General features: G+C 40.2%; 1 protein-coding gene across 2 annotated transcripts in view; it reads left to right on the top strand.

Annotated features, from left to right (window-relative positions):
• LOC131234310 (probable sodium/metabolite cotransporter BASS4, chloroplastic) overlaps positions 1-25180 on the top strand; it is a 70398-nt gene that overhangs the window by 37525 nt on the left and 7693 nt on the right. The window contains exons 9-12 of one of the 2 annotated variants that reach the window (XM_058231095.1): positions 11909-11930; positions 12984-13051; positions 14495-14580; positions 16180-16222. In XM_058231095.1, the coding sequence (XP_058087078.1) occupies positions 11909-11930; positions 12984-13051; positions 14495-14580; positions 16180-16222 (219 nt within the window). The remainder of the gene's footprint in view (positions 1-11908; positions 11931-12983; positions 13052-14494; positions 14581-16179; positions 16223-25180) is intronic. The other variant, XM_058231094.1, reaches the window with a different exon arrangement.

Here is a 25180-nt window from a genome sequence, read left to right as displayed (position 1 = left end):
CACTTTCTGTACACAAAGAAATAATATTTAATTGAATAAATGAAATATTAAAATAAAATAAAACAATGAAAACATTATAAGCAAAGGAAATTAGAAACTAATATTCACATAATCCTAACAAAAACCAATTACTGGAAATCTAAAATAAGGAGTAATTTTTTGTGATAGGTATCTAAGCTATGAAATAATCGACTAACAAAATATCAAATATCATGCATAATCATCTCAAGAAAGTGTTTTTTTTTTTTTTTTTTTGGGGGTGGGCATGGGGGCACATGGAAATCACCCATTCTCTCAAAAAATTAGAAAAATCTTACAAAAGAACAACAAAGCTTGTGCTTTTTGCTATATGGGTTGGGGTACCTATAATGAAAATGAACTAAAACTTAGATCATGAGATGAAGTCCTTATGACTAGTTTCTTCAAAAATAAGAGAGTAGATGCAAGCATGACCATGGGTGAGATATATTGGACTTGTCAAAAAAAATAAAAAATAAAATTACACATAATAAAAAGTGATGAAAGAACATGCATTGTGGAGAATATGCTCGGACGGAGAATATGCTCGGACCCATCAGTTGAAATGCCCAACACGTGGAACTTTCCAAAGACATCACTACAACACTTTGCCCATACATATTTTGAAGTATCTTGTCATGTCTCGGAGTGTCCAAGTGTCCCTAGTGTCGGTATGAAAAATCCTAGAAATTAGAAGTGTCCAGGTAACATCGGTCCAAACATATTCTCTGCAAATATTTCCTTCCATTTTTCTCGATTTTTTTTTTTCCTTGTGTAAGTTCCTTTTGTCAAGTAGAAGTGCCGAGGGGATTGGATTCTCTTTGGGTGATGGAAAAAGGATCAGGGTTTGGGAGGATGTTTGGCTTGGCGATAGAACTCCATGTGAAGACTGCCCGAGGTTGGCTAGTTTGCCTCCAGATATGGATGTTCCTGTTGCTCTTTGCTATTTGGTGTCCGGCTCCAATGTGATTCCCCCCTCATTATCTTGTCAAAGTGGCTTCTTGTCATTAGCATTGTGACAGCTACGGATTTGATGGTTTGTCTCAAGGATAAGTCAGGGTAACTCTCAGTTTGAACCTTCAACAACTTGCTTTTTAGGTCTTCTTCAGGGAAGGTAGTAGCCGAACTTCTTTCCTTTGGTTCTATTAGGCCCCTCCCAAGGTTACTGCACCACCCTGGTTGGTAGGTTGGAATATCCTCTACATGGTGGTGCGGGTGATGCCTATGTCAATCAAGGGCTTCCTTCTCTCCTGGCATTGGGGGTGGGGTTGGAAAGAAAGGAATGGAGGCTGGTTTTATTTGCTGGGTTATGGGCCTTATGGGGAGAGAGGAACAACCAGTGCTTCCGCAATCTTAGTGGGGTAGTGTTGGAGGTTTTTAGATGGGCTAAATTGGATGCAACGGATTAGGTTTCGTACTTAATTGCTTTTGATGATTGTGTTCTATCTTCCGTGTCCTGGGTTGAGGTGTAATTCTTTTGGCTAATTTGGCCTTCTTGATTAATAAAATTATAACTTCAAAAAAAAAAAAAAAAAAAAAAAAACGGAAGTGCTCTCACTCCTAGCCTCAACTTGCCTTCATTCTTTTCTTGTTGAAAACTAATCATAAGGACTTCTCTCTCTAGATTTTAGTTCATTTTCATTATCATTGCGTAAGATGAGGTAGAGATTGTTGTAGAGATGGGGATGTTGAGATGAATTGATGGGAGACTAGGAAGGATAGAGTTTAGAATGTGGTTTTCTGGTGCAGCCCAGGAGTAGTTCCAGTAAGAGATGAAACAATGTATTACAGAGCGAGATAGTTCAATCATGCGCAAAGAAGACCAGGGATGGGTTCAGTAAGGAGAGAAACATTGATCAGGGTGACGGGCTTGAAAAGAGGATGAGAGAAGTCTAATGCAAACTAGGATTCACAGAAACTAGTAGTAGAGGAGAAGATCAACGTACCAGATTTGCATAAGAGAATTCACCAAACATAAAAATAACAGCCACACACAGGAACACATGCACTTTGTCAATTCAAATTTCATAGAGATAACATTGTTCATACGTGTGGGCCATTTATCATCTTATAAGCTATTCACAAAGTTTCTTCTCTCAAATCTAAGTCGATTTTCCAACTGTTATGTGAATCTGAACTTTCCCAAATAAAATAGCAGAAGTAAATGAAAGACTCCTGCCACTACTTAAGTACTAAAAATAAGGAACAACTATTAATAGACTTCTAAATATGTCACATGTATGGACTATGGAGTTGTATACACAACCATATACAACTGTATAACATCATATGATACACTTCACATACTTTGCACTGCGATAAAATTCAACTATGTCATTGTGTGATACTGTGATTAGATGGGACCCACTTGGGTCTACTTGAGTTTCTATTTTACTCTTCCTAACCCCCTCAATCACCGGGGGGCTATGTTCTCAATTGGTGAAGCCTCACATCTTTCTGGTTCACACGTGTTGTCTATTAATCTATTGTATCAGTTCTCCCTAGCTTCGAAGAACTCGTTGTTGAAGTGATAAAGTCCCTTGATATACATTGATACACCACACTCTGACAGCTTAAGATTTTAGAGTAAATGGTTGTTTGACACCCATATGTGAGTTGAAACTGGCATTAGTCTGTTCGAGTCCCCTGTTGAACAACCATATTCTTTAACACCATGTTCACACTACTGTAGTTTTCAATAATAACTCCAATAATTTTTCCTAACCCTAACACCTAAATATGCAAAACACGTTTGTGGTACCAGTTGTTGTCTGCTTCTTTCTCAGGAGTAGTTTGGATTCACTTAACCATAAGGAAGAGAGAAATTCTTTTATCTTTGATACCATTTGTCCCTTTATGTTCATTTTTCATGGTAATTCTCTTCCTACTCTTCATCATCTAACTAGTAATTTTCGAGAGGTCCATCAAAGTAGGTGAGAAGTTTAGATAGATCATGATCATCATCATCTAAGCCTTATACCAGCTAATTGAGGTCAATTACATGAATCTTGTTTTGCCAATATTATTAGGATTCATAATAAAAGTTGTGCAAAAGCTTCATGCTGGTTGCCAATGTGATGAAGCCTCCTTTATCCAGGCTTGGTGACTGGCAATGAGAGTACAAAACTCCCACAGCCGTTATTTAGACAGGTAAACAACGAAACCATATCCTATACCTCCAGATTCATAAGCATGTAAGAGCATTGCCTTTCTTTTTGTGTCACTTGGGTTTCTTAATTTGCTTCAAGGCCAGAGTCAGCATGGTCTTTTAACTGTCACTGTTGGCGTTCTTAGGGACATGTAGGCAATCCTCAACATGTGGTGTAGCCGTGCAAGGTGGGGAACTACTTGTAGTACAGGATGGCAGATGTTCCCTGCATGAAAAATGCTGCACTTGGTAGTAGTCTACTTGTGCTTCTCTTGTCCCCAGTGCAATGTGATATGCTTCATCTATAGTTTCTGGTCGAACCTCTCTCATCTCCCTCGGAATGTCTCTCCAGAGTCCTTAATGTACCGTGCTCCCTGCTGCACTTCTGACTCCATCAGATCACATCTCGATGTTAGATTATAGTACTTTTGGGTGTATTCGTTGATGGTTAGACTCTCTGGTCGCAGATCTCAAATTTCTCTGAATGGTTGTAATTTGCTAGTAGGAATCGGAGTTTCATCTTAGCCTTAATCTTGTCCCAGTTTGAGATAGGTTAAAGGCCTCTGCACTGCAGGTCTCTCACAAATGTGCTCCACCACCTCAGGGCTGGTCTTTATGATGCCAATATTATAACACTTAATTTGACATCCACGGCCATATGAAACTACTCAAAATAAATTTCTGTTGATTCCCACCAGCCAATAAGCTTAGATAGGGTATAGACTATCACTGTAGCCAGCAATTTCCAACTTCATGTCTTGTTGGATCTTCAGTGGAATGGGGTTGAGTGGCTTCAATGTAATTCAGATGTCCATGACTGGGGACTATGGGTGATAGTGACTGTCCTAGGGTATCGTGGTTGCTGATACCTAGGTAGATCTTGTGCTCATACTCAAAACTAGCATCATGTCAACCTGTTGTGTTGCCGAGAAGGGGCATTACCCGACCTTGAAAATGGTTTGACCGTTGGTCTGCACGCTTCTATAATTTGTTCTCCTCTAGGTTGGACAACCTACCTTCCATCCCTTTGAGATCACTCTTAATACCTCTCTTCTATTATGCCAACTGCTGTATGGTGTTAATATCACCGCTCTGGTTTTTCTACCATCTTAGGATTGTAGAAAGTACTGCTTTCCATAGGCATAAACAGATGGTATCACTTGGGATGAAGAGGTTGGAGTGATTGGGAATGCGTAGTAGGGACAAATTTAGGTGAAAGAGACTGTTTGGGAACCACAAAGGCATGAAGTTGGACAACTAAGGGCTTGTTATGATGGGCAGTTTGTGGGCCATCAGACTGCTTTTAGTCTGGAAATAAGGGTTGAAGATGATGGGCAGAATCAGGAACTTTTTGGGTATGAGTTTAGGACTGTGATGGTGGCTAATCTGGATTCACAAGAGAGTAATTGGCTGCTTGGGTCCAAGTGTAAGCTGACAATTCGGGGACAAATTTATGAACAGATTTCAGGTCAAATTTTGGGTTAGCATGGTATTTTATAACCTTAATGTAGGAAAATATATGTGATTGTCCGTGTATGTATGTTATTTGTGTACTCCTGTGGAGCACTATATGTCTCTCTTATTTATATGTGTGTTAGTCTTTTAGGCTAACACTTGTCCGTTTGCAACCCCTCCCTCTCCCTCTCTCTCTCTCTCTCTCTCTCTCTCTCTCTCTCTCTCTCTCTCTCCTTTTTTCTCCTCTTCTCTTCCCTTCAATCTTTCCACTTACTACTTGGTATCAAAGTAGGTTTCTTACCTGACCTCATTGTACAATAGTGGGGCCCATTGTTGACGTCATCCAACGCTATAGATGACGTTAGCAGGGTAAAATCTAGTGGTCATCTGAAGCAGAAAAGTATGAGATCTGGAAGAGGATGATTTTCGAGTACTTATAGTGATATATATATATATATATATATATATATATATATATATATATATGTATGTATGTATATTAAATTTCAGTGGGTTTTTAGGGATGTTTGCTCAAAATACAAAAAGTTTAGAAAAAGTACCTTTTTGGTTTTTTGCTTGTGTTAGTTTTCCCACATTTTTTTTTTTTTCGTGAAGTTACATGGATTAAATGTGGCTGGTCATCGGGAATCACCAGAAAAAAGAATCGTGGAATTTTGTTGAGATTTGAGGGTCTTGGTGATGATTGTTTTTTAGGAACAAGTGTCGTACGACCATTGTTTTAGGTCCTTTTTCTGAAATTTTGCTTGTGTATTCATGTTCTAATGTTGTGAGTCTATGAAATGAGTTTGGATTGATGTTGAGGATGGTGATTTTGTAGTTGGTGTTTTCCTTTTGGCTTTGAGGTATAACACACAAACTGTTCAACTTAATGCTCAACCCAATTTGACGTGGAGGATTTATACAAATATTGGAGCTTCCTTTTCCATTCCTCGTTGCTTCATTTATCTGGCTTTTGTTATTGAGGGTGTAGTCTACTGACTCTACTAACATGTTTGTGTAATGTTGTGTGTCTTCACATGCCGTTGTGAATGTAGTCCCCCCTTTCAACCTCTTAATCCCTCTCATCTATTCTGCCAACTGCTCTATCGCATTGATACCACCACACTAGTTTTTCCTACCATCTTAGGATTGTAGAAAGTCCTGTTTCCCAATGCATAAACGGATGGTATCACTTGGGATGAAGAGGTTGGAGTGATTGGGAATGCATGGTAGGGACAAATTTAGGTGAAAGAGGCTGTTTTGGGAACCACAAAGGCATGAAGATGGACAACTAAGGGCTTGTTATAATGGCCAGTTTGTGTGTCATCAGACTGCTCTTAGGCTGGAATTGAGGGTAGAAGATGATGGGCAGAATCAGGAACTTTTTGGGTATGAGTTTAGGACCGAGATGGTGGCTGATTTGGGTTTGAGAGAGAGTAATTGGCTGCTTGGAGCAAAGTGTAAGCTGGCAATTTCTGGATAAATCTATGAACAAAATTTAGGTCAAATTTTGGGTTAGCAGGGATGTTATAACCTTATTGTAGGAAGTATGTAGTTGTCTGTGTATGTATGTTATTTGTGTACTCCTATGCAGCACTATATTTTTCTCTCATATGTGTGTGTGTGTGTGTGTGTGTGTGTGTGTGTTAGTCTTTTAGGCTAACACTTCTCTAGTTACACCACCCCCCCCCCCTCTCTCACCTCTTCTCTTCCCTTCAATCTTTACACTTTCTACTTGCTATCAAAGCAGGTTTCTTACCTGATCTCAATCTACAATAGTGAGGCCCACTGTTGATGTCATCTAACTGTACAAATGACGTCAGTAGGGTACAATCCAGTGGTCATTTGAAGCAGAAAAGTATGAGATCTAGAAGAGGATGATTTTCGAGGACTTATAATGCATTTTTTGGAAATTTTCTATGTTTTTTTTTTTTAATTTTTTTTTTTATAAGTGTTTATTGCTTGTGTTGGTTTTCCTAGTGCTTTTGTGAAGTTACATGGGGTCTTGGTGTGTGTGTTTGTGTCCCCTACGACCCTTGTTTGTGTGCGTGTGTGCGTGCGTGGATGCTTGCGTGTGTGTGTGTGTGGATTCATGTTGAGGATGGTGATTTTGTAGTTGTTCTCCTTTTGGCTTTGTGATATAACATGCAAACTTGTGTGTGTGTGCGTGTGGATTCGTGTTGAGGATGGTGATTTTGTAGTTGTTCTCCTTTTGGCTTTGTGGTATAACACACAAACTCTGACTTAATGCTCAACTCAATTTGATGTGGAGGATTTATATAAATATTGGAGCTTCCTTTTCCATTCCTTGTTTCTTCATTTTTTAGGCTTTTGTCTTTGTGCAATGTTGCATGTCTTCACATGCCGTTGTGAGTATAGTCTCCCCTCTCAACCACTATGGGTGCAGTTCACTCACCTGTTGTGCAATATTGCATCTCTTTGAAAGGATTTTGCATGTAAATGGTGGTTTAGTGGCTTGATGGTTGTTGAGTTTGGATGGCCTACTATTTGAAGAGAAGATTCAACGGGCGACGAAAGCACAATCTAAAAACAAGTAGTGATTGAAGATCTTGTATCCCACCATGTTGTATTTGAGGCGGAGTCATGGTGGCCCATGCTGATCAATTTTATGTGTTCTGACCTTGGCATGATCATTATCCATGCTCCAGCCTGAGGGAAAGTGTGGGAAAATATATGTACTTGTGTGTGTGTGACTATGTGTGTTATCTGTGTGCTCCTGCAGAGCACTAAATGTCTCTCAATTATCAATATGTGTATGTGGGCTAACACTTCTCTTGTTTCCCTAACACTTTCTCTTTCCTTGCCCCTTTCTTCTTTCCTTCTTGCTTCTCTTCCCTTCAATCTCTCCACTTTCTACTCTAATTTGGGTCAAAATTGGGTTGTCTGAGAGGGGACATTTAAAGGCAGTTTTGGTACAGTTCAGGGACTGTTTTATGTGGTGGACCTTGATTTGGGTGTTGTTGAGTTTAACGGCAGGATTTTGGTTTTCTTTTGAAATTATGGACTGGTTCTTTCATGCAGCTGTATATAACTATATGATAACATATGCATAAGACTTTTCACAAACTTCTCTCTGTCCAATATGTTATGTATGTGATCGGATGGGGCCTACTTTGGTCTTCATGATCCACACATGTAGTCTGTGCTCAATTGTATTGCCCTAAAAGGATTTGCATTGTAGTGGTGAGAAGGGTAGAAAGGTTTGTTTGCTTATCGAGTATAGAGCCTTAATTAAGATTGATTGGTAAAAGCAGATACGTAAAACGAACCCTAATAGCTAGGACAAAAGAAGAAGCAGAAGCATACCTGGTCCCTGGTCTGCATGTGTATTTATGCTTGTCCCAGTGTACCTTTAGTCACTTTAGGAGTTCTATTCGGCGTCACTATCGTAGACATCATCATCATCATCATCAAAGAAGAAGAAAACATTCCATTACATGTAATCCTTTGACATGTCCACTTGCATACCTAGTTGATGATGTGTATTCATGTTGTCCTAGACTCCCAGTTCACTTGGAGTAAACCACGCTATCAAGGGCCATACCTTTAGTTAGACCATATGTCATCAAGTCTTTTCTTACTACTATCCTTTTCGACTTTCCCCTGGCCCTTTTAGAGCCTTCAACTTGCACCAACTCTCCTAGGCAGTTCTTTGTCTCCATTGCACATGGACCCAGTGTACGCAATATCGATACTATCGGCCGATATATCGGCCGATATTATCGTTATCGCTGTCCAGCGAGACGAAACCCGCACGAAACCACTCGGAAGTTCCAAAAAAGAGAAAAAATGATTTTATCGTGCGATATATTGTAGGATATCGCCCCATTATGATCGATATCGTGGATATCATCGATACCATCACTCATCGTTGGATCTGTGGGGTTCGTAATTACCAAAAAATCATAAAAAAAATATTTAAAAAAAAAAATAGAGGAAAAGTTGGACGGAGGATTTTAGTACCTGTAGACTCAGATTGCATGATCGGAGGTTGAATTTGATGGGCCACTCCATCAACGGCGGTAATTTCGATTTCCCTCTTTATTTTTTCTTTGAATCCAACGGAGACTTCGCATCAAAACGAAGATTTCGGCAAAGGGATTTCTGCAACCGAGATTTCGACGAGAAATCGCGCGTATTGAAGACAAGATTTGAGATTTTTAGGGTTCGGAATCTCCGGAACCCTCTTCCCTCTTTCGAAATGCGGCTTCCTCCGCTGAAATCCCTTCAGAAATCCGATTGCGTACTGAGTTACTCGTACGCTTTAATGTACTGATGAAACTCCGTGGGGCCCACTGTTAATGTATGTGGTTTATCCACGCCGTCCAACTGTTTTTACAGATCATTTAAGGGGTTGATCCCAAATTTTAAGCATATCCAAGCTGAAGTGGACCACACCATATGAAACAGTGGGAATAATGATTTCAACCGTTGAAAGCTTTCCAGGCCCCACAGTGATGTTTATTTGTCATCCAACCTGTTCATTAGATCACAGAAATAAGGATGAAGGGAAAACATAAATATAAGCTTGATCCCAAACTTCAGTGGCCCTCAGGAATTTTTCAATGGTATATATTCAATTGACACTGTTACCCATGGTGCGGTCCATTTGAGCTTTAAATGTGCTTCAATTTTGGGATCAAGCCCAAAAATTATCTATTAAAATGGATTGAAGGAGTGGATAAAATATATAAATCACAGTGGGTCCCACGGTTTTTACTAAGTGCATAAAATAAAATGCACCCGTAAATGCACTTGGTGGATTGGTGCTACATGAGAAACTAACTTATTGGGTGTTACGCTTGATACAGGGACCACGTCGATGAGATGTTGTAGATCCACTCTGTTCATTCGTTTTTATAGCCCATTTTATGATGTCATCCAAAAAATCAAACACACTAAAATATCAGGTGGACCGCACCACATCAAACAGTGATTAATGAACACTTACCATTAAATGATATGCATCTGCTTAATTTTTCTGGTGTGGCCCACCCAAAATTTATATCTGCTTAATTTTTGGAATAATATTCTTAAATTATATGAAAAAATAAATGGACGGCCTGGATAAAATATATATACAGCAAGGTGGACCCCACGAGACTGGCTGATGTACCACACAGGTTGTGTTGTAAGAAGACGAGCGCTGACGCTCCGAGTTATACAAATGGTTCAAATGAGATCAAAGTTACATGGGCACATAATGATGTATTATTATATCCACTCCGTTCATCTATTTGGCGAGATCTTTTTAGATCATGACCCTAAAAATAAGTCATATCCAAAGCTTAAGAGGACCACACCACAAATAGCTGTGGAAACAATGATTCTCACCATTAAAATGTTTGTAGGACCCACCATAACATTTATTTTCCATTCAATCTGTTCATGAGGTCACACATACCAGGATGAAGAGGAAAAAAAAATATCATATTGATCCAAATCTTTTGCGACCCCAAAATGGTTTCAATGGTAGACGTTCATTCCTCCACTACATTTTGCAGTGTGGTCCACTTGATAATTGGATTTGACTTATTTTTTAGCTCAAGTGTTACAACTAGCTTGCCAAATGGACAGCCAGTTTGGATATAAAATATACCTCATGATGGGACCCACAAAACTTGTTGACATCAACACACCAAGGTGATGTGTGGTACACAAGCCGATCCACTTATGCGGATTTCCTGGAAAGCCTTTGGCAGGAAATTCGCATTGGAAACCTAGGTGGGCCCACCATAATGTTTGTAAGAAATCTACCCCGTCCATCCTTTTTGTGAGCTCATTTTAGGACTTGGGACCAAAAGTGAGCAAGTTCCAGGACTCGAGTGGGCCGCACTAAAAGAAAAGGTGGGTAGGGAAATTCCTACTGTTAAAACCTCCCTGGGTCGACGGTGATGTTTAAATGCCATCCATACCGTTTATAATGTCATTCCTACTGAGATGAACTGAGAAGACAAATATTACCTGATTTAAAACTTCTGTGGCCCCACGAATATTTCAATTGTGTACGTTCAATCTTCACATTTTTAGCACACTTGAGTATTTGATCGGCTCATTTTTGGTACCATGTCCTAAAATGAGCTCCCAAAACAAATGGGTAGGATGGATTTCTCACAAACATCATGGTGGGCCCTATCTAAGTTTCTAGCGCATGAAACGGTATAGGCCACAATATGTCCCTATCATTTATATGTATATTTATCCATTTTTATTTCTTTTGTTTTTCAATAAATTGGTTGTGTTTTCATACATGTCTTCGATACATTTATAAATGTCATGCATTCAATTTAAATATAGTTGCATTAGTTCAATTAAACATCACATAACTTAGGACCTTATACAAAGAAAATTTATTATGTGCACCTTTTTTTTTGAGATGTTATGATTTAAAAGTGTGTATTAAGGTCCTTTTTAACAATCCATGAAGTTTCATTGAGAAATTCAACCATTTTCTCAATGTTTCCCCATGTTTCCCAAAAAGTGCGATACATTATGCGATACAAACGATATATCCCGTGCGATAACCGATACGTATCTGTATCCCAAGGGTGCGATACATAGCGCGATACCGATATTTCGAACACTGCATGGACCATCTAAATCTACTTACCCTCCTCATATTACATATTACATAAGCCATTTAAAAAAAAAAAAAAAAAAAAACACAGGTTTCTTAAGGCCTCAAACTACTAGTCATTAAGACTACTATGAAAGATAAGGAACTCCTTTCACTTAGAAGATTTGCCTGCATGCATTATACCTACCCCTTTTTAAAAGAACATCGATTTCTATCTCAATACCATATAAAAAAGATTATGTAAACAAGCTGCTATGCTCTATATGAAATTGTTCTCATTGAAATGACAACTTTCTTCCTGTCTGCCAGTATAGAGCTATTACATACTCAAATCAAACCAGTGAAACTCCAAGGGAAAATTCTGGCAAGATTTTTGTGAAAAATGAATGTCTAATGGTTGGGGTGCTCCTTCGAAGTTGCCTTGAATGCATTCATTCTAATTCTATCCTTGTCTTTGCACTCATCCATCTCAACATCCTCATTTCAGCTACACATCTCATGAACGTGTTGTTCCTTAATTGCCCAACATTCTGTCCCGTGAAGCATGGCTGGTCTTATAGCTATGCTATAAAACTTGTTCTAGAAAATATTGGATAAGGTGGTTGTTAGTTATTCTATTTAATCATTACTTTCATGTATGGATTTTTCTTTATAGTTCAGAGGCCTCATTCATGCTTTCTTATTTGCAGGTTTTCCGAAACTCTGTCCGTAGTAAGTGCTATTTTACTTGATATCTATTTTCTTCTGTCACTTAACTATTCAAAGAAACTTACCCATCCTGAAAAAAAAAAAAACCAAAAAAAAGAAAAAAAAAAGGAAGAACGAAGAAGAAAATAAGAGAAAAGAAAAGAAAAGATTGACATGGTGCACCAGCATATGCATGTGTGTATTAAAATCACAGCCATAACAGTGCTTCCCTAAAAGAATAATTACCAGTGAGACCTGTAAGTTGTAACCTATTTGTTAATTCTGTTTATGCTAGCATCACCATTAAATGCTCCATGCATTGATTGCTCCTGCTTGTGCCCATATGTGTCACATGTAATTGTAAACAAAAATAACAGGCTCTTCAAGTCAGGTAATTATCTTGAATCAAAAGCTTCCGTGCTATTTAGTGTAGCCAACTACCTGTTCACAGCCTTTGGCATGTTTGTGGGGGTGTTTTGCTTAGAGGTATGCCGGACAACCCTACTTTGCCTGCTCGCCCTTTGGGTTGTGCGTGTAATAGTTAGGCTAAGGGTCATTGTGAGTGGGACCATGCTGGCATGTGACCGATGTCAATGTGCGTCTTTTCCATTGTCACTTCGAAGAGCATGGGTAAAAGATAAAGGTTGGTGTTGGGTGGCTGATGTTAAAACTTTTGCCGATATAAGATTCAAAGCCAACTCAAAGGCTATGATGATAATGAAGATAGTAATTACAATGATGACGATCATGATGATGATGATGTTTCACATGCTGATCATCTTGATAAGAGCATTCCAAGGGTTGGTGGCATTTTATAGATTAAATATAGAATTACTAGCAACGTTAAAGATTCCAGTATCATTTTGTTTGATATGCACCAACTAAGACATAGGGTCTTATGTCTTGGAGCTTGCTGCTTCTTCTGCAATGCCTCTATTGTATCTTTTGGCTACTTATATAAAGTTTTCCATTAAAAAAAATAAAATCTAATAGTGTCAAATAACTAGCTGATTATGCTTGAATGTCCTTGGCGTGCTTATTTATGGATTGTGATATATGACCAACTTTGTATTGCAGGTGTGGCAAAGTATCTTGATCAGAATCGTCAACTTTTCTCAATGATTAGTGCCATCTTCCTTAGTCTGGTACGGATTTGTTCTCCTAATTCAAATTGTTTGATGATTTATACTTTAGTGCACTACATTCAATGTAGGATAAATGCTATGCTTATGTTTGGCAGAACAATAGCAACTATCTTGCATGTTGCAATATCATTTCTTTTATTCTGACAAGAGAGTGATGCCTCTTCTTCTACATCATCTTTTATGGTCTATTTGGATGGTGGGAAAAGAAAAGAAAAGAAAAGAAAAATGTAACTATTATCCAATGATGATGATTACCCAAGATTTCCCAATGACATGGATTCCCATGGATTCCATTTTGGGGGTCTTGTTTGGATAACAAGTGGAAATCTAAGTAAAGCTCTCACAAATGTCACCTTGTATTTTGTGCATGAGAATATGACTATGGTGTTTGGGTAATGATTGCATTATGAAATCCATTGTTTCCTTTGCTATCTAAACATAGTGAACTGTCCCATCAAGTCATCTTATCCAAACATGGTGAACCGTCCCATAATGAAAAATGTCATTTGAAACGTCCCATCATGAGAAAAGTCATCCATTTTTTTTTTTTCTTTTCACCATCCGAAACGTCCCATCACGAGAAAACTTGTCCATTTTCTTTTCATTTCTTTTCCACCGTCCAAACAAGCTTTTAGGGAATTAACTAATCTTCTTCTCCCACCATCCAAATGGGCCCTTAGGGAATTAACTAATATTCTTCTCCCACAATCCAAACAGGCCCTTAGGGAACTTCTTTGTCTTCTTCTCTCACCATCCAAACAGGCTGTCAGAGAACTTCTTCTATGTCTCCAATACTATGCATTACTATCTTACTTAGTAACACACACACACACACACACACACACACACATTTTGCGTGTGAAAGGTAACACTATCAGGGATTGAACTTTGGATCACTCACACACTATACTGTCTCTGTCAGCTCATCTAACGAGCGGGAGACTGGTAAAATATTACTTAGTTACAATACTATGCACTAATCCAATAAAAACTTAAGATTGCTAATAATAAACCAAAATGCCCTACGTGATTAGTTACAAACACTTTTTGACAAGCATTGGCTGCAATTGATTTTGTGAACCAAAAACCTATTAATTGAGATCTAGACTGTTTTCCCTTTTGTTGATAGTTCGTACACAAAAGAATCACGCCAGTCAAATGATTGTTGCACATTGAATGTCGACAGTTGGTTGGATTTTATCATGACTGCCATTTGTAATAATTAAGAATCCTCCTATTGGTTTCTAGGATCACCCGATTGCTGTAATTTCCCTATCCATTTTCTGAATATTAGATGAAATGTACCAATATCTTATATTTATATTGTGTATATGTATACTTAATGGTTGATAACTAAGGAAGATGTTGAATGTACTAGATACCCTCTCTTTTTTATGGTTAATTAATTATTCTCTCATTTAAATTTTCTGTGTTGCATTGCAGGTTCCGTGGATACAAGTGAGCAGGTCGAGGCCCCTGCTTTTAATGGTTAAGCCAGCAGTATTTCTTGTAGCTATTGCGATGGGAACGTACGTGTTTCAGTTTCACTACCTAGGCATTTTGTTGGGCTTCATTACCTTATTCCGATATTACTAGGGCGCATGGTATTTGGTAATGGTAACATTACAGTCAGCCGTGTGACCATTATGATACGGGCCATGACGGCCCAACAACAGCCAAAATGTTTTTAGAAGGAAAAAATGTAAAAAGATATTGGAAATTTTCAGAAAATATATGAGGATCCAGTATATGTACTCTTTTTTGGTTTTGAACATGTATTTGATGGTGTAACGGGCCATTCTTTGCTAAGAATGTTGTCTTAGGTTGCCTAATACTATTAACTTGAGTTTGACTCTAAAATAGTTAAACTCCTATATTTTAGGCTTCTAAGTATCTAGTATTAATATATAATAAAGATTGTCTGAGTAATTAGTGAGTTGATGACACAGTTATAGGTTAGTTATGCAAGCACTATTTAGGTTCTGAACACAAGTCAAGCATGATTTGGTGGATTAAGGCTTGTTATATACAAGTACAACAAAATCAAAGATGGAAATAACGAAGGAAAAAAGTGATAGCTTACCCTTTCTAATATCTCCCAATATGGTCCTCTCTGCTTCAGTTAATCGAATCTCACTCAGTTTTATATTTTGATCCTTAATATAATCCTACATCTAGTTTAAACTTAGTTTCTAAACTTCATGTTTGACATGAATAATGAAGTGGAAAAAGAGAGAAAATTTGGAATAATTTTTTTTTTTCAAAATGGGCCCTTTATGGTCGTATTGGTCTGTTTTCATCCCTGTAACAATGCCGATACAGGGGGTATCATCTGATTCAGGCCTATACGACCCATTTTTTCATAACGGACTGATTTACCCTTTATCACATTTACGTAACGGCCTCTATGGCCTTAACGTAACCATTTTTTAATACCATGATAGGGAGAGGAATGAAAATGTGGTGCACATGTGTATGAAATACTGATGTTCATTTATTGTGTGCTGCAATAGATGGGCTGTATCCCAAAAATCATGCCCATTGGATGACTGTAACTGTTTGAGTAAATGAGTTCTGTCAATTGAATTTGATTCATTGGTGGATCTTTTTAACTTTCCCTTTTTCTCTCTCAAAACTTGTTTCTTTTAGTTATCATAAGGCAGTTTCTCAGCAATCCTGGGATGCCATGCTCTTTTTTTTTTTTGGAGGATCGGCAAAATTTTATTACTGCCAAAGGGCCAGAAGCCCAAGAATCAATTGCATGCTCTTTGCTGATTGTTGGGAAATTTCTCTGGCTGTAATTATGCAGTGCAGTCCTATTTTGTTTCCTTCTCATTCTTTTATAAATTAACATCATCCATGAAGGAAAATAATTGGCCTTAAAAAGGAAAAGCATGTGCCTATAGGAAGGAGTGAAATTGGCCATTAAAAAGAAATTAATTTTGGAACCAACAATACTTAAGGCTACATTTGTTTTGTGGCCATTTTAGGAGTGGAGAAAATACTCTGAGTTGGAATTATATTAAGTAGAATTTCTAAAAACTTTGAAGTTGTGCTCTATGTTGGGTCTTTATATTGACATATCATTTCATGATTTTTTGAAATTGAACTGAAAGTTTAAATTTCAGATTTGCTGCATGTTTTTCTTATGGATGGAGCAAATGCACCTGGGTATGTTTGATGGGGACATCACGTGCACGCACGCCGCCCTCTACGCATGTACGCACGGAGGGCCCTACCGTCGATCTAGCTCGATGACGACGTCCAGGGAGGGCCTCCTAGTTAGAAGACGAAGTTTTGATTCAAAGAGTGGGCCCGATAGTCACGAAAAGCCCATCATGGGATCTTATGATCGTGGCCCACTAGTCGGATTAAGTTCATACTTTAGGTTTTGCTTATTTATATTATTTAGAACATCATGAATGCTTTAGATTTCTTTGATTGATTTTTGTTTTGGTTTACTTCATCGCCAAGTAATAGGTTGCGCACATGGCGCGAGTTTTGGGGTATAGGGTTTTCCCTATAAATAGGCACCTCTTGTAGTTCTTTTGATTCATTCAAGTTTAATAAAAATTTGTACAAGTTTTTTTCTACTCTCTAAGTTTCTGAGCTGTGGAAAAATTCGAGTGGGTGCGAAGCCCTCCCTTTTCGAAGGGCTAACTATGGTGGTGTGAAGCCACATCTATCCCCATCCGCCCCTACCCTCTCCTATCAATATCTCTCACCTTCTACTATCATCCTTGCTTTGAATACCTCAGTTTTGCAGCTGTTCATCCCCCCTACAGCCAGTTTTCAAAATCTGGACCTGCAGGAAGGCTGAAACTTCGACGGCGCACCACGCCCTGACCGCACGTCGGATCGCCACAATATTTGGAGGGTTGGAAGCCCCCCCTGGCCGACCAGAGCCAAGGAGTCAGTTTCGGGATCCCCCCCCCACGTGCGGCCAGCCTCGAGCGCACGCGCGTCCGCACCTGGCCCGCTGTCTACCGCAAGGGCTATCTCAGGTTCAAGTTTCTTCCCATTTTCCTCTTTTTATACCTAATTTCATAAACCCTAACCCTAAATTACATTATCCCTAATTGATTTGTCCCTTTTCTCACCCTAGGGTTCCTTGAATTGAAATTGGGGAATCCCTTGGATTAGGGACTAATTCTTATGCATGTGTGGTTGATTTCTATTTCCCTTTGAGCATCGTTTGGTCTATAATTTTATTGATCTAGTCCTAACCTGTGTAGGCCTGAACCCGTGCAGATTCCCCTTTAATTGAATGTTTGGACTTTTATGTGGGATATGAAATTTGTGTAATTGTTTTTGAACTAACGTGATCTTAAGCCTGAAATCTTGCACATCATATTTGAATTTCATGTCCTGCATCAAATTTGGTATCAGAGCTTAGGGTTCTTATAGGAGAATACATTACTTGTTTAGGGTTAGGGTGTTTGAGTCCTTCATGCATCCAGTCCATCACATGTGGCTTTTAGGAGTCCATAGTCCCTTATTTTGTCAAATATATTGTTGAATTTTAGTAACACTGCGTAGTTCCCTCATATAGAGTCTCATATGATCATTTAGTCTTATTTAGTTACATATAGTCGTCCTAAAAGTCCTTAGGTGGAGTTAGCAAGTGTATGTCCACACGTACAGGTCATGGTTTTGGCTTACATCCTACACTAAACATGGAGCAATTGCTAGAGTCAGTAAACAAACTGTCCCAGCAGATTGAGTCTTTGGGTAAGCGCTTGGATATGGACCAATGCTTTGAACAACTTGATGTGCACATTACTCAACTTGGGACCTCCGCCAGGACAAACTCCACCATTGGAGTGGATGTCCAATCTCAGGTAGGTGGCCAGGAGGATAGACCAATGAATGGAGTTGGCCAAGTAATCAGTTATGAGTGTGCACCCGTGCACCTACCCCATGAGAGACAGCAAGACCACTATTTTGAGGGGTACAACATGTGCAGCCTTGTGGCTGGAGAGAGTGCACCAGAGGATAGTGTAGAGTTACCCACTGAAGCCATTTCGGTAGTGGAAGAGTTTCGTGATGTCTTTCCTGATGATCTACCGGATGAGTCTCCCCTTAGGAGGGGTATAGAGCACACTAGAACATGGGACACCATAATACTTACAGCCGAGTTTGCGTTTAATAGTTCTGTCGATAGGTCCACAGGTTGATCTTGTCCCTATGTCATTGCCCGATAGACCATCAGAGTCTGCAGAGTCTTTTGCGCATCCCATTCATTCATGGCATCAAGAAATCAGGCAGAAGATCATGACTAGTAATGAAAATTATTTACTTTCTGTAGATCAACATAAACGTTTCAATGAATTCAATGTAAGGGACTCTGTGATGGTCCGCGTCAGGCCAGAGCGGTACTCTCAGGGAACCGTTCGAAAATTACAGGCGCATAGCGCTGGACCATTCAAAATTATAAAACGAAACGGTCTCAATGCGTATGTGGCAAATCTTCCACCAGCCATGAGAATTAGTTCCACATTCAGTGTGGAGGATCTAGTAGCATTTCAAGGCAAGGTATCCCATATCGGTATCAGTTGGCGTAACGGTGCCCTCCGATACCGATACGGATACCAGGGGTGTAACAGCGATACGGGGGCGTAACGGCCCGTAACGGTATAAAATTTTTTTTACTGAAAAAATATAAAAAAATATGGATTAAATCCGGAATATTCTAAGCATTCCAAATATGCATTCATTTATAAATTGGAATATGTTTATGGTGGTGTAACGGTCCACTCTTTGGTGAGAAGTTGTATCGGACTGTCTGATGAATTTACGAACTAGATAACCTGAATTTGACTACAAAATTTATATATATTTAATTTTCTAAATATCTAATTTATATACTTAACAATTTAATATCATTCTCCCAATAGTTCTTTAAAAAAATGAAATTAAATTCAGGTAGATAGCGTTGCCAATTTGGGGCTGACTTGGAGGACCAATCCATGCCCCAAATCAGCCTCAAATTCATGCAATTTATTAGCATTATCCCACTTATGAACTGGTGGACATTTATTGGATAGTGAATCATGAAAAAAATCAAAAGGCCCTATTTTAAAAAATAAGCGTCCACAAATTAACAATTAAAATTATTCAAACAATTTGATTTTGGCATTGTGAGTTAGCAAGTATAGTCCATAATTTAATTGGTAAATTTTAAGTTAATATATGTCTCGTGTACAATTTTTTAAGGGCTCGAATTAGGCGGGATTTGGATTGTGAAGTGTAGCACACGAGTGTCAAAGTTTTTTGGGCCCCACCCGTGATGAATGTGTTATATCCACACCGTCCATCCATTTTGCCAAATAATTTTAGGGCATGAGCCCAAAAATGAGGCAAATCCAAAGCTCAGGTGGACTGCACCATAAGAAACAACAATAATTAAACGTCTACCATTAAAAATTGATTGGGGGCTACAAAAGTTTTAGATCAAGCTGACATGTGTGTTTTCCCTTCATCCATGTTAGTGTGACCCAATTAACAGGTTATATGGAAATAAACATTACAGTGGACCCAAAGAAATTTTGAAAATTTTAATGGTGAGCATTCTATAACCACTGTTTCCTATGGTGTGGTTCACCTGAGATTTGGATCTTACTAATTTTTTGGATCATGACCTAAAATGATGTGGCAAAATGGATGGGCGACATGGATAAAATACATACATCATGGTGGGGTCCATGCGGCACGTGGAGCGATAAAAGCGTACTGCGTAACTTGTACTACACCTATATAGTTGCTGTATTGACATCAGCAAGTCCTGTGGGTCTGATAATGAGGTATGTGTTATATCCAAACTGTCCATTCATTTGATGAGCTCGTCTCAAGGCTTGACACGAAAAATAATACAGATCTAATTATCAAGTGGACCACACCGCAAAAACCAGTGGGGGATTAAACGTCTACCATTGAAACCCTTTTTGGGATCACAGAAGTTTTGGATCAATATGAAATTTGTTTTTCCTCTTCATTCAAGTCTTTTTGACCTTATGAACGGATTGGATGGAAAATAAATGTTATGGTGGGCCCTACGAATTGTTTAACGGTGAAAATCATTATCTCCGCTGTTATTTTTGGTGTGGTCCAGATGATCTTTGGATATAATTCATTTTTTGGGTAATGCTCTGAAATGATCTCTAAAAATAGATGAACGGTGTAGATATAATAAATACATCACTATGGAGCCCATGTAACTTTGATCTCCTTTGAACCGTTCGTGCAACTCGGAGCTCGAGGAGTGTCAGCGCTCGTCTTAGCATGACACGTACCTATAGCAGCTATATAGTTGGTGTGTGGTACACCAGCTAATCCGCTTCCGATTTCTTTTTCCGAAACCAGAGAGGGAAACTGAAAAGAAAAAGAGGGAAAGAAGAGAGAGAGAGAGAGAGAGAGAGAGAGAGAGAGAAGAAGAAGAAGAAGAAGAAGAAGGCCCGCAGCCGCAGTCGTAGCCGTAGCAGGGCCACAGTAGCAGCAATCCAAAAAGAAGAAGAAGAGGAAGAAGAAGAAGAAGAAGAAGGAGAAGAAGAAGAAGAAAAGAAAGAAAAAAAAGGTATGTTTTTTTTTCCCTTTTTTTTTTTTTTTATTTAGGCCCGTAACAGTCGTTATGAGGCCGTAATGGTTGTTACGGTCACAGAATTGGGGGGGGGGGGGGGGGGGGGGGAGGTGCGCCCGTTTTGACCCGTATCGCGTAACGGTGTTGGCCGTTACTCTTACGTATCGGCCGATACGGCTCGGCCGTATCATAACGGATACGTGACACCCTGTTTCAAGGGGCCATTGATGCATTGTCCAGCCTTTTGCCTAACTATCCTGATTCCCCAAGCCTTTTCCTTGATCCATGGTCCCCTCTCGACGCAGAGCGGGAGGTCTTGTGTTCGAGACTCCTCACCGGGGGTGACTAATGTAGGGGCATTTTCACACCGGGCTCTAGTGGGGTCACCTGTGGGATGCAGGGGCACACTCGGGGTGGGCGAGGCCCACGGGGGAAGTCTCATGTTCAAGACTCCTCACCGGGGGTGATTAATGCGCATTTCACACCAGGGTTGAGTGGGATAGCTGTGGGATGCGGGTTAATGCAGGGGTATTTTCACACTGGGCTCGAGTGGGGTTGCCTGTGGGATGCAGGGGCACACTCGGGGTGGGTGACCCATGTGATTTGGGGCCCACGGAGGAGGTCTCGTGTTTGATACTCCTCACCATTCACCATACTCTAACAGTTCGAGCTTTGTGGTTAATTGTCCTGCATCAAATTTGATTCGGCCCTAGCATGTGTAGGCCCGGATCCACATAAGATTCCCCTTAATTGAGTGTTTGAACTTTTGTGTGGGATGTGGAATTTTGTGTAATTGTTTTTGAACTAGTGTGATCTAAAGCCTGAAAATCTTGCACATCATACTTGAATTTCATGTCCTGCATCACTCATATGAATGAAAAATCACACACAGGACACACGTTAGAGTTAGACACATTTGGGAAAAACATATTGGCCAAAATGATTGAATTTATTGCTAGAGGTATCGAAATCATGTGCACGCGTCTCCATGACTAAGTTGCATGGTACATTAAGTATAGGAAAAGATTATCCAAACATTGATGCAGGACATGAAATTCAAATATGATGTGCAAGATTTCAGGCTTAAGATCACGTTAGTTCAGAAACAATTACACAAATTCCATATCCCACATAAAAGTCCAAACATTCAATTAAAGGGGAATCTGCACAGGTCCAGGCCTACACAGGCTAGGACTAGATCAATAAAATTATGGACCAAATGATGCTCAAAGGGAAATAGAAATCAACCACATATGCATAAGAATCAGTCCCTAATCCAAGGGATTCCCCAATTTCAATTTAAGGAACCCTAGGGTGAGAAAGGGACAAATCAATTAGGGATAATGTGATCTAGGGTTAGGGTTTATGAAATTAGGTATAAAAAGAGAAACATAGGAAGAAACCTGAACCTAAGACAGCCCTTGTGTGTGGACAGCGGGCTAGGTGCGGACGCACATGTGCTCGAGGTTGGCTGCACTTGTGGTGGGGGGGCCGAATCCTCAAATTGACTCCTTGGCCCTGGTCGGCCAAGGGGGGACTTTCAACCCTCCAAATATTGTGGCAATCCAATGTGCAGTCAGGGTGTGGTGATCCGTCGAAGTTTCAGCCTTCCTGTAGGTTCAGATTCTGGAAACTGGCTGTAGGGGGGATAAACAGCTACAAAACTGAGGGATTCAAAGCAAGGATGATAGTAGAAGGTGAGAGATATTGATGGGAGAGGGTAGGGGTGGATGGGGATAAATGTGGATTCGCACTACAGTAGTTAGCCCTTCGAAAAGGGATGGCTTCGCACCCACTTGAATTTTTCCACAACTCAGAAACTCAGAGAGTAGAAAAAAAGTTGCAGGAATTTTTATTAAACTTGAATGAATCAAAAGAACTATAAGGGGTGCCTATTTATAGGGAGAACTCTATACCTTAAAACTCGCGCCATGTGCGCAACCTATTACTTGGCGATGAAGTAAACCAAAACAAAAACCAATCAAAGAAATCTAAAGCATTCATGATGTTCTAAATAATATAAATAAGCAAAATCTAAAGTATGAACTTAATTCGACTAGTGGGCCACGATCATGAGATCCCATGATGGGCTTTTTGTGATTATCGGGCCCACTTTTTGAATCAAAACTCCGTCTTCTAACTAGGAGGCCCTCCCTAGACGTCGTCATTGAGCCAGATCGACGGTGAGGCCCTCCGTGCGTAGAGGGCGGCGTGCGTGCGGTGTGCGCGTGATGTCCCCATCAATTTTCCCCAGCTGCGAAGATTTTGTCACTGGTGAAATAAAACTCCTGAACCGCTCCAAGATGTCAGGATCAAGTCTCTGAAGCTCCTACTCAGTGAGCCACGTGCTGTCGGAAGCTAGGCGTGACTTCCATTTAATCAGGTACTTCTAAAACCCGACGTCCGACGATGAAACTATTTAATGGTTCAGGATATCCTCTAGTTCCTCTCTGGGTGTGTGAAGGCTGGGTATGGGAGGTAGAGATTGGGAAGAAAGGTCGAGAAGATTAGGTATGGGAGCTAGAGGCTGGGAAAATGGGTTGGGAAGGGTAGGTATGGGACGTAGAGGTTGGGAAGGTGGGTCGGGAGGGGATCGGGAGGGGGCCATGGATCATGGGAAAGGTTTGGGGAATCAGGATGGTTAGGCAAAAAGCTGGACAATGCATTAACGGCCCCTTGAAATGCAACTAGGTCCTCCACATTAAATGTGGAACTAATTCCCATGGATGGTGGAAGATTTGCCACATACACATTGAGACTTTCGTTTTATAATTTTGAATGGTCTAGTGCTATGTGCGTGTAATTTTCTAATGGTTCCCTGAGGGTACCGCTCTGGCCTGACCAAACAAGAATTAAAAGAGGGTAAATTCATCCACATATGCACAGAAATAATTTCCCAATCTAAGGGGTTCAGAGATTTCAATTCGGGAAATCGTAAGTTTGAAGAAAGGGCATAAAATTGGGGATTGGAGTAATTTAGGGTTAGGTTTAGGGATTTGGGGTGAAAAAGGAGTGAAATAGAGGAGAGAGACGAGCCAGAGAAGTATCGCACGTGTGGACAACAGTAATGGCCTAGACGCACGTACGTGTGATCCCGGCTGCACGTGTGTGGGACCCACTATTCAGAAAAAGGCCACCTTGGCCTTGTTCGGCCAGGGATGGTCTCCGAAACCCCCAAATCTCAGATCGATCCGATGCATGGTTTATGCGGGGTGCTCGGCCGAAGTTTCAGCCCTCCTACAGGGCCAGATTCTGGAAATTTGCTGTAGATAGAGAAATGCTTACAAATATTGATGAATTTGCAGATGAAATGCTTGTAGGAGGAGAAATATGGATGAAAGAAGGTGGGGGCGAATCGGGATGGGTGTGGCTTTGCACCACGATAGTTAACCCTTCGAAGAAAGGAGGGCTTCCCACCCAATTAAGTTTTCATAACTCGGAAAGGAGCAGAAAAACGCAGCAATTTTTATTAATCTTCATTGAATAAAAAAAAAAAACTACAAGGGTTGCCTATTTATAAGAAAACCCTATACCTCAAGACTTGCGCCATGTGCGCAACCTATTACTTGGTGATGAAGTAAACCAAAATAAAAACTGATCAAAGAAATCTAAAGCGTTCATGATATTCTAAATAACATAAATAATCAAAACCTAAGATATGAAATCAATCCGACTAGTGGGCCCCGATCATTAGATCCCATGATGGGCTTTACTTGATTATCGGGCCCACTCTAATGAACCAAAACTCCGTCTTCTAACTAAGAGGCCCTCCCTGGACGTCGTCATCGAGCGAGATTGATGGTGGGGCCCTCCCTCTCCTTGCGTACGTGCGTAGGGGGGCGGCGTGCGTGCACATGATGTCCCTATCAATTCTCCCCGGCTGCGAAGATTTAGCCACTGGTGAAATAAAACTCCTGAACCGCTCTAGGATGTCAGGATCAAGTCTCTGAAGCTCTTCCTCAGTAAGCTACGTGCTGTCTGAAGCTGGACGTGACTTCCATTTAACCAGGTACTTCTGAAACCCATCGTCCGACGTTGAAACTATTTGGTGACCCAGGATATCCTTTATTTCCTCTTTGGGTGTGTAAAGGCTAAGTATGAGAGGTAGAGGTTGGGAAGAAAGGTCGGGACGGGTAGGTATGGGACGTAGAGGCTGGGAAAATGGATCAAGAAGGATAGGTATGGGAGGTAGAGGTTGGGAAGATGGATCTAGAGGGGGCCATGGGTCAAGGGATAAATCTGGAGAATCAAGATGGGTGGGTGAAGGGCCGGACAAAGTATTAGTGGCCCCCTGAAAAGTAACTAGATCATCCACATTGAATGCGGAACTAATTCCCATGGAACGTGGAAGATTTACCTCATACACATTGAGACCGTTTCGTTTTATAATTTTGAAGGGTCCAACGCTACGCGCATGTAACTTACGAACGACCCTCGGAGGATACCGCTCGGGCCTGATGCGGATCATCACAGAGTCCCCTTACATTGAATTCCTTGAAACATTTATGCTGGTTTGTAGAAAATTTGTAATGTTCATTACTAGTAGTGATCTT

The sequence above is a fragment of the Magnolia sinica genome, chromosome 19, assembly GCF_029962835.1.
Source record: "Magnolia sinica isolate HGM2019 chromosome 19, MsV1, whole genome shotgun sequence".
Lineage (NCBI taxonomy): Eukaryota > Viridiplantae > Streptophyta > Magnoliopsida > Magnoliales > Magnoliaceae > Magnolia > Magnolia sinica.
This window is presented reverse-complemented; position numbering and strand designations above follow the sequence as displayed.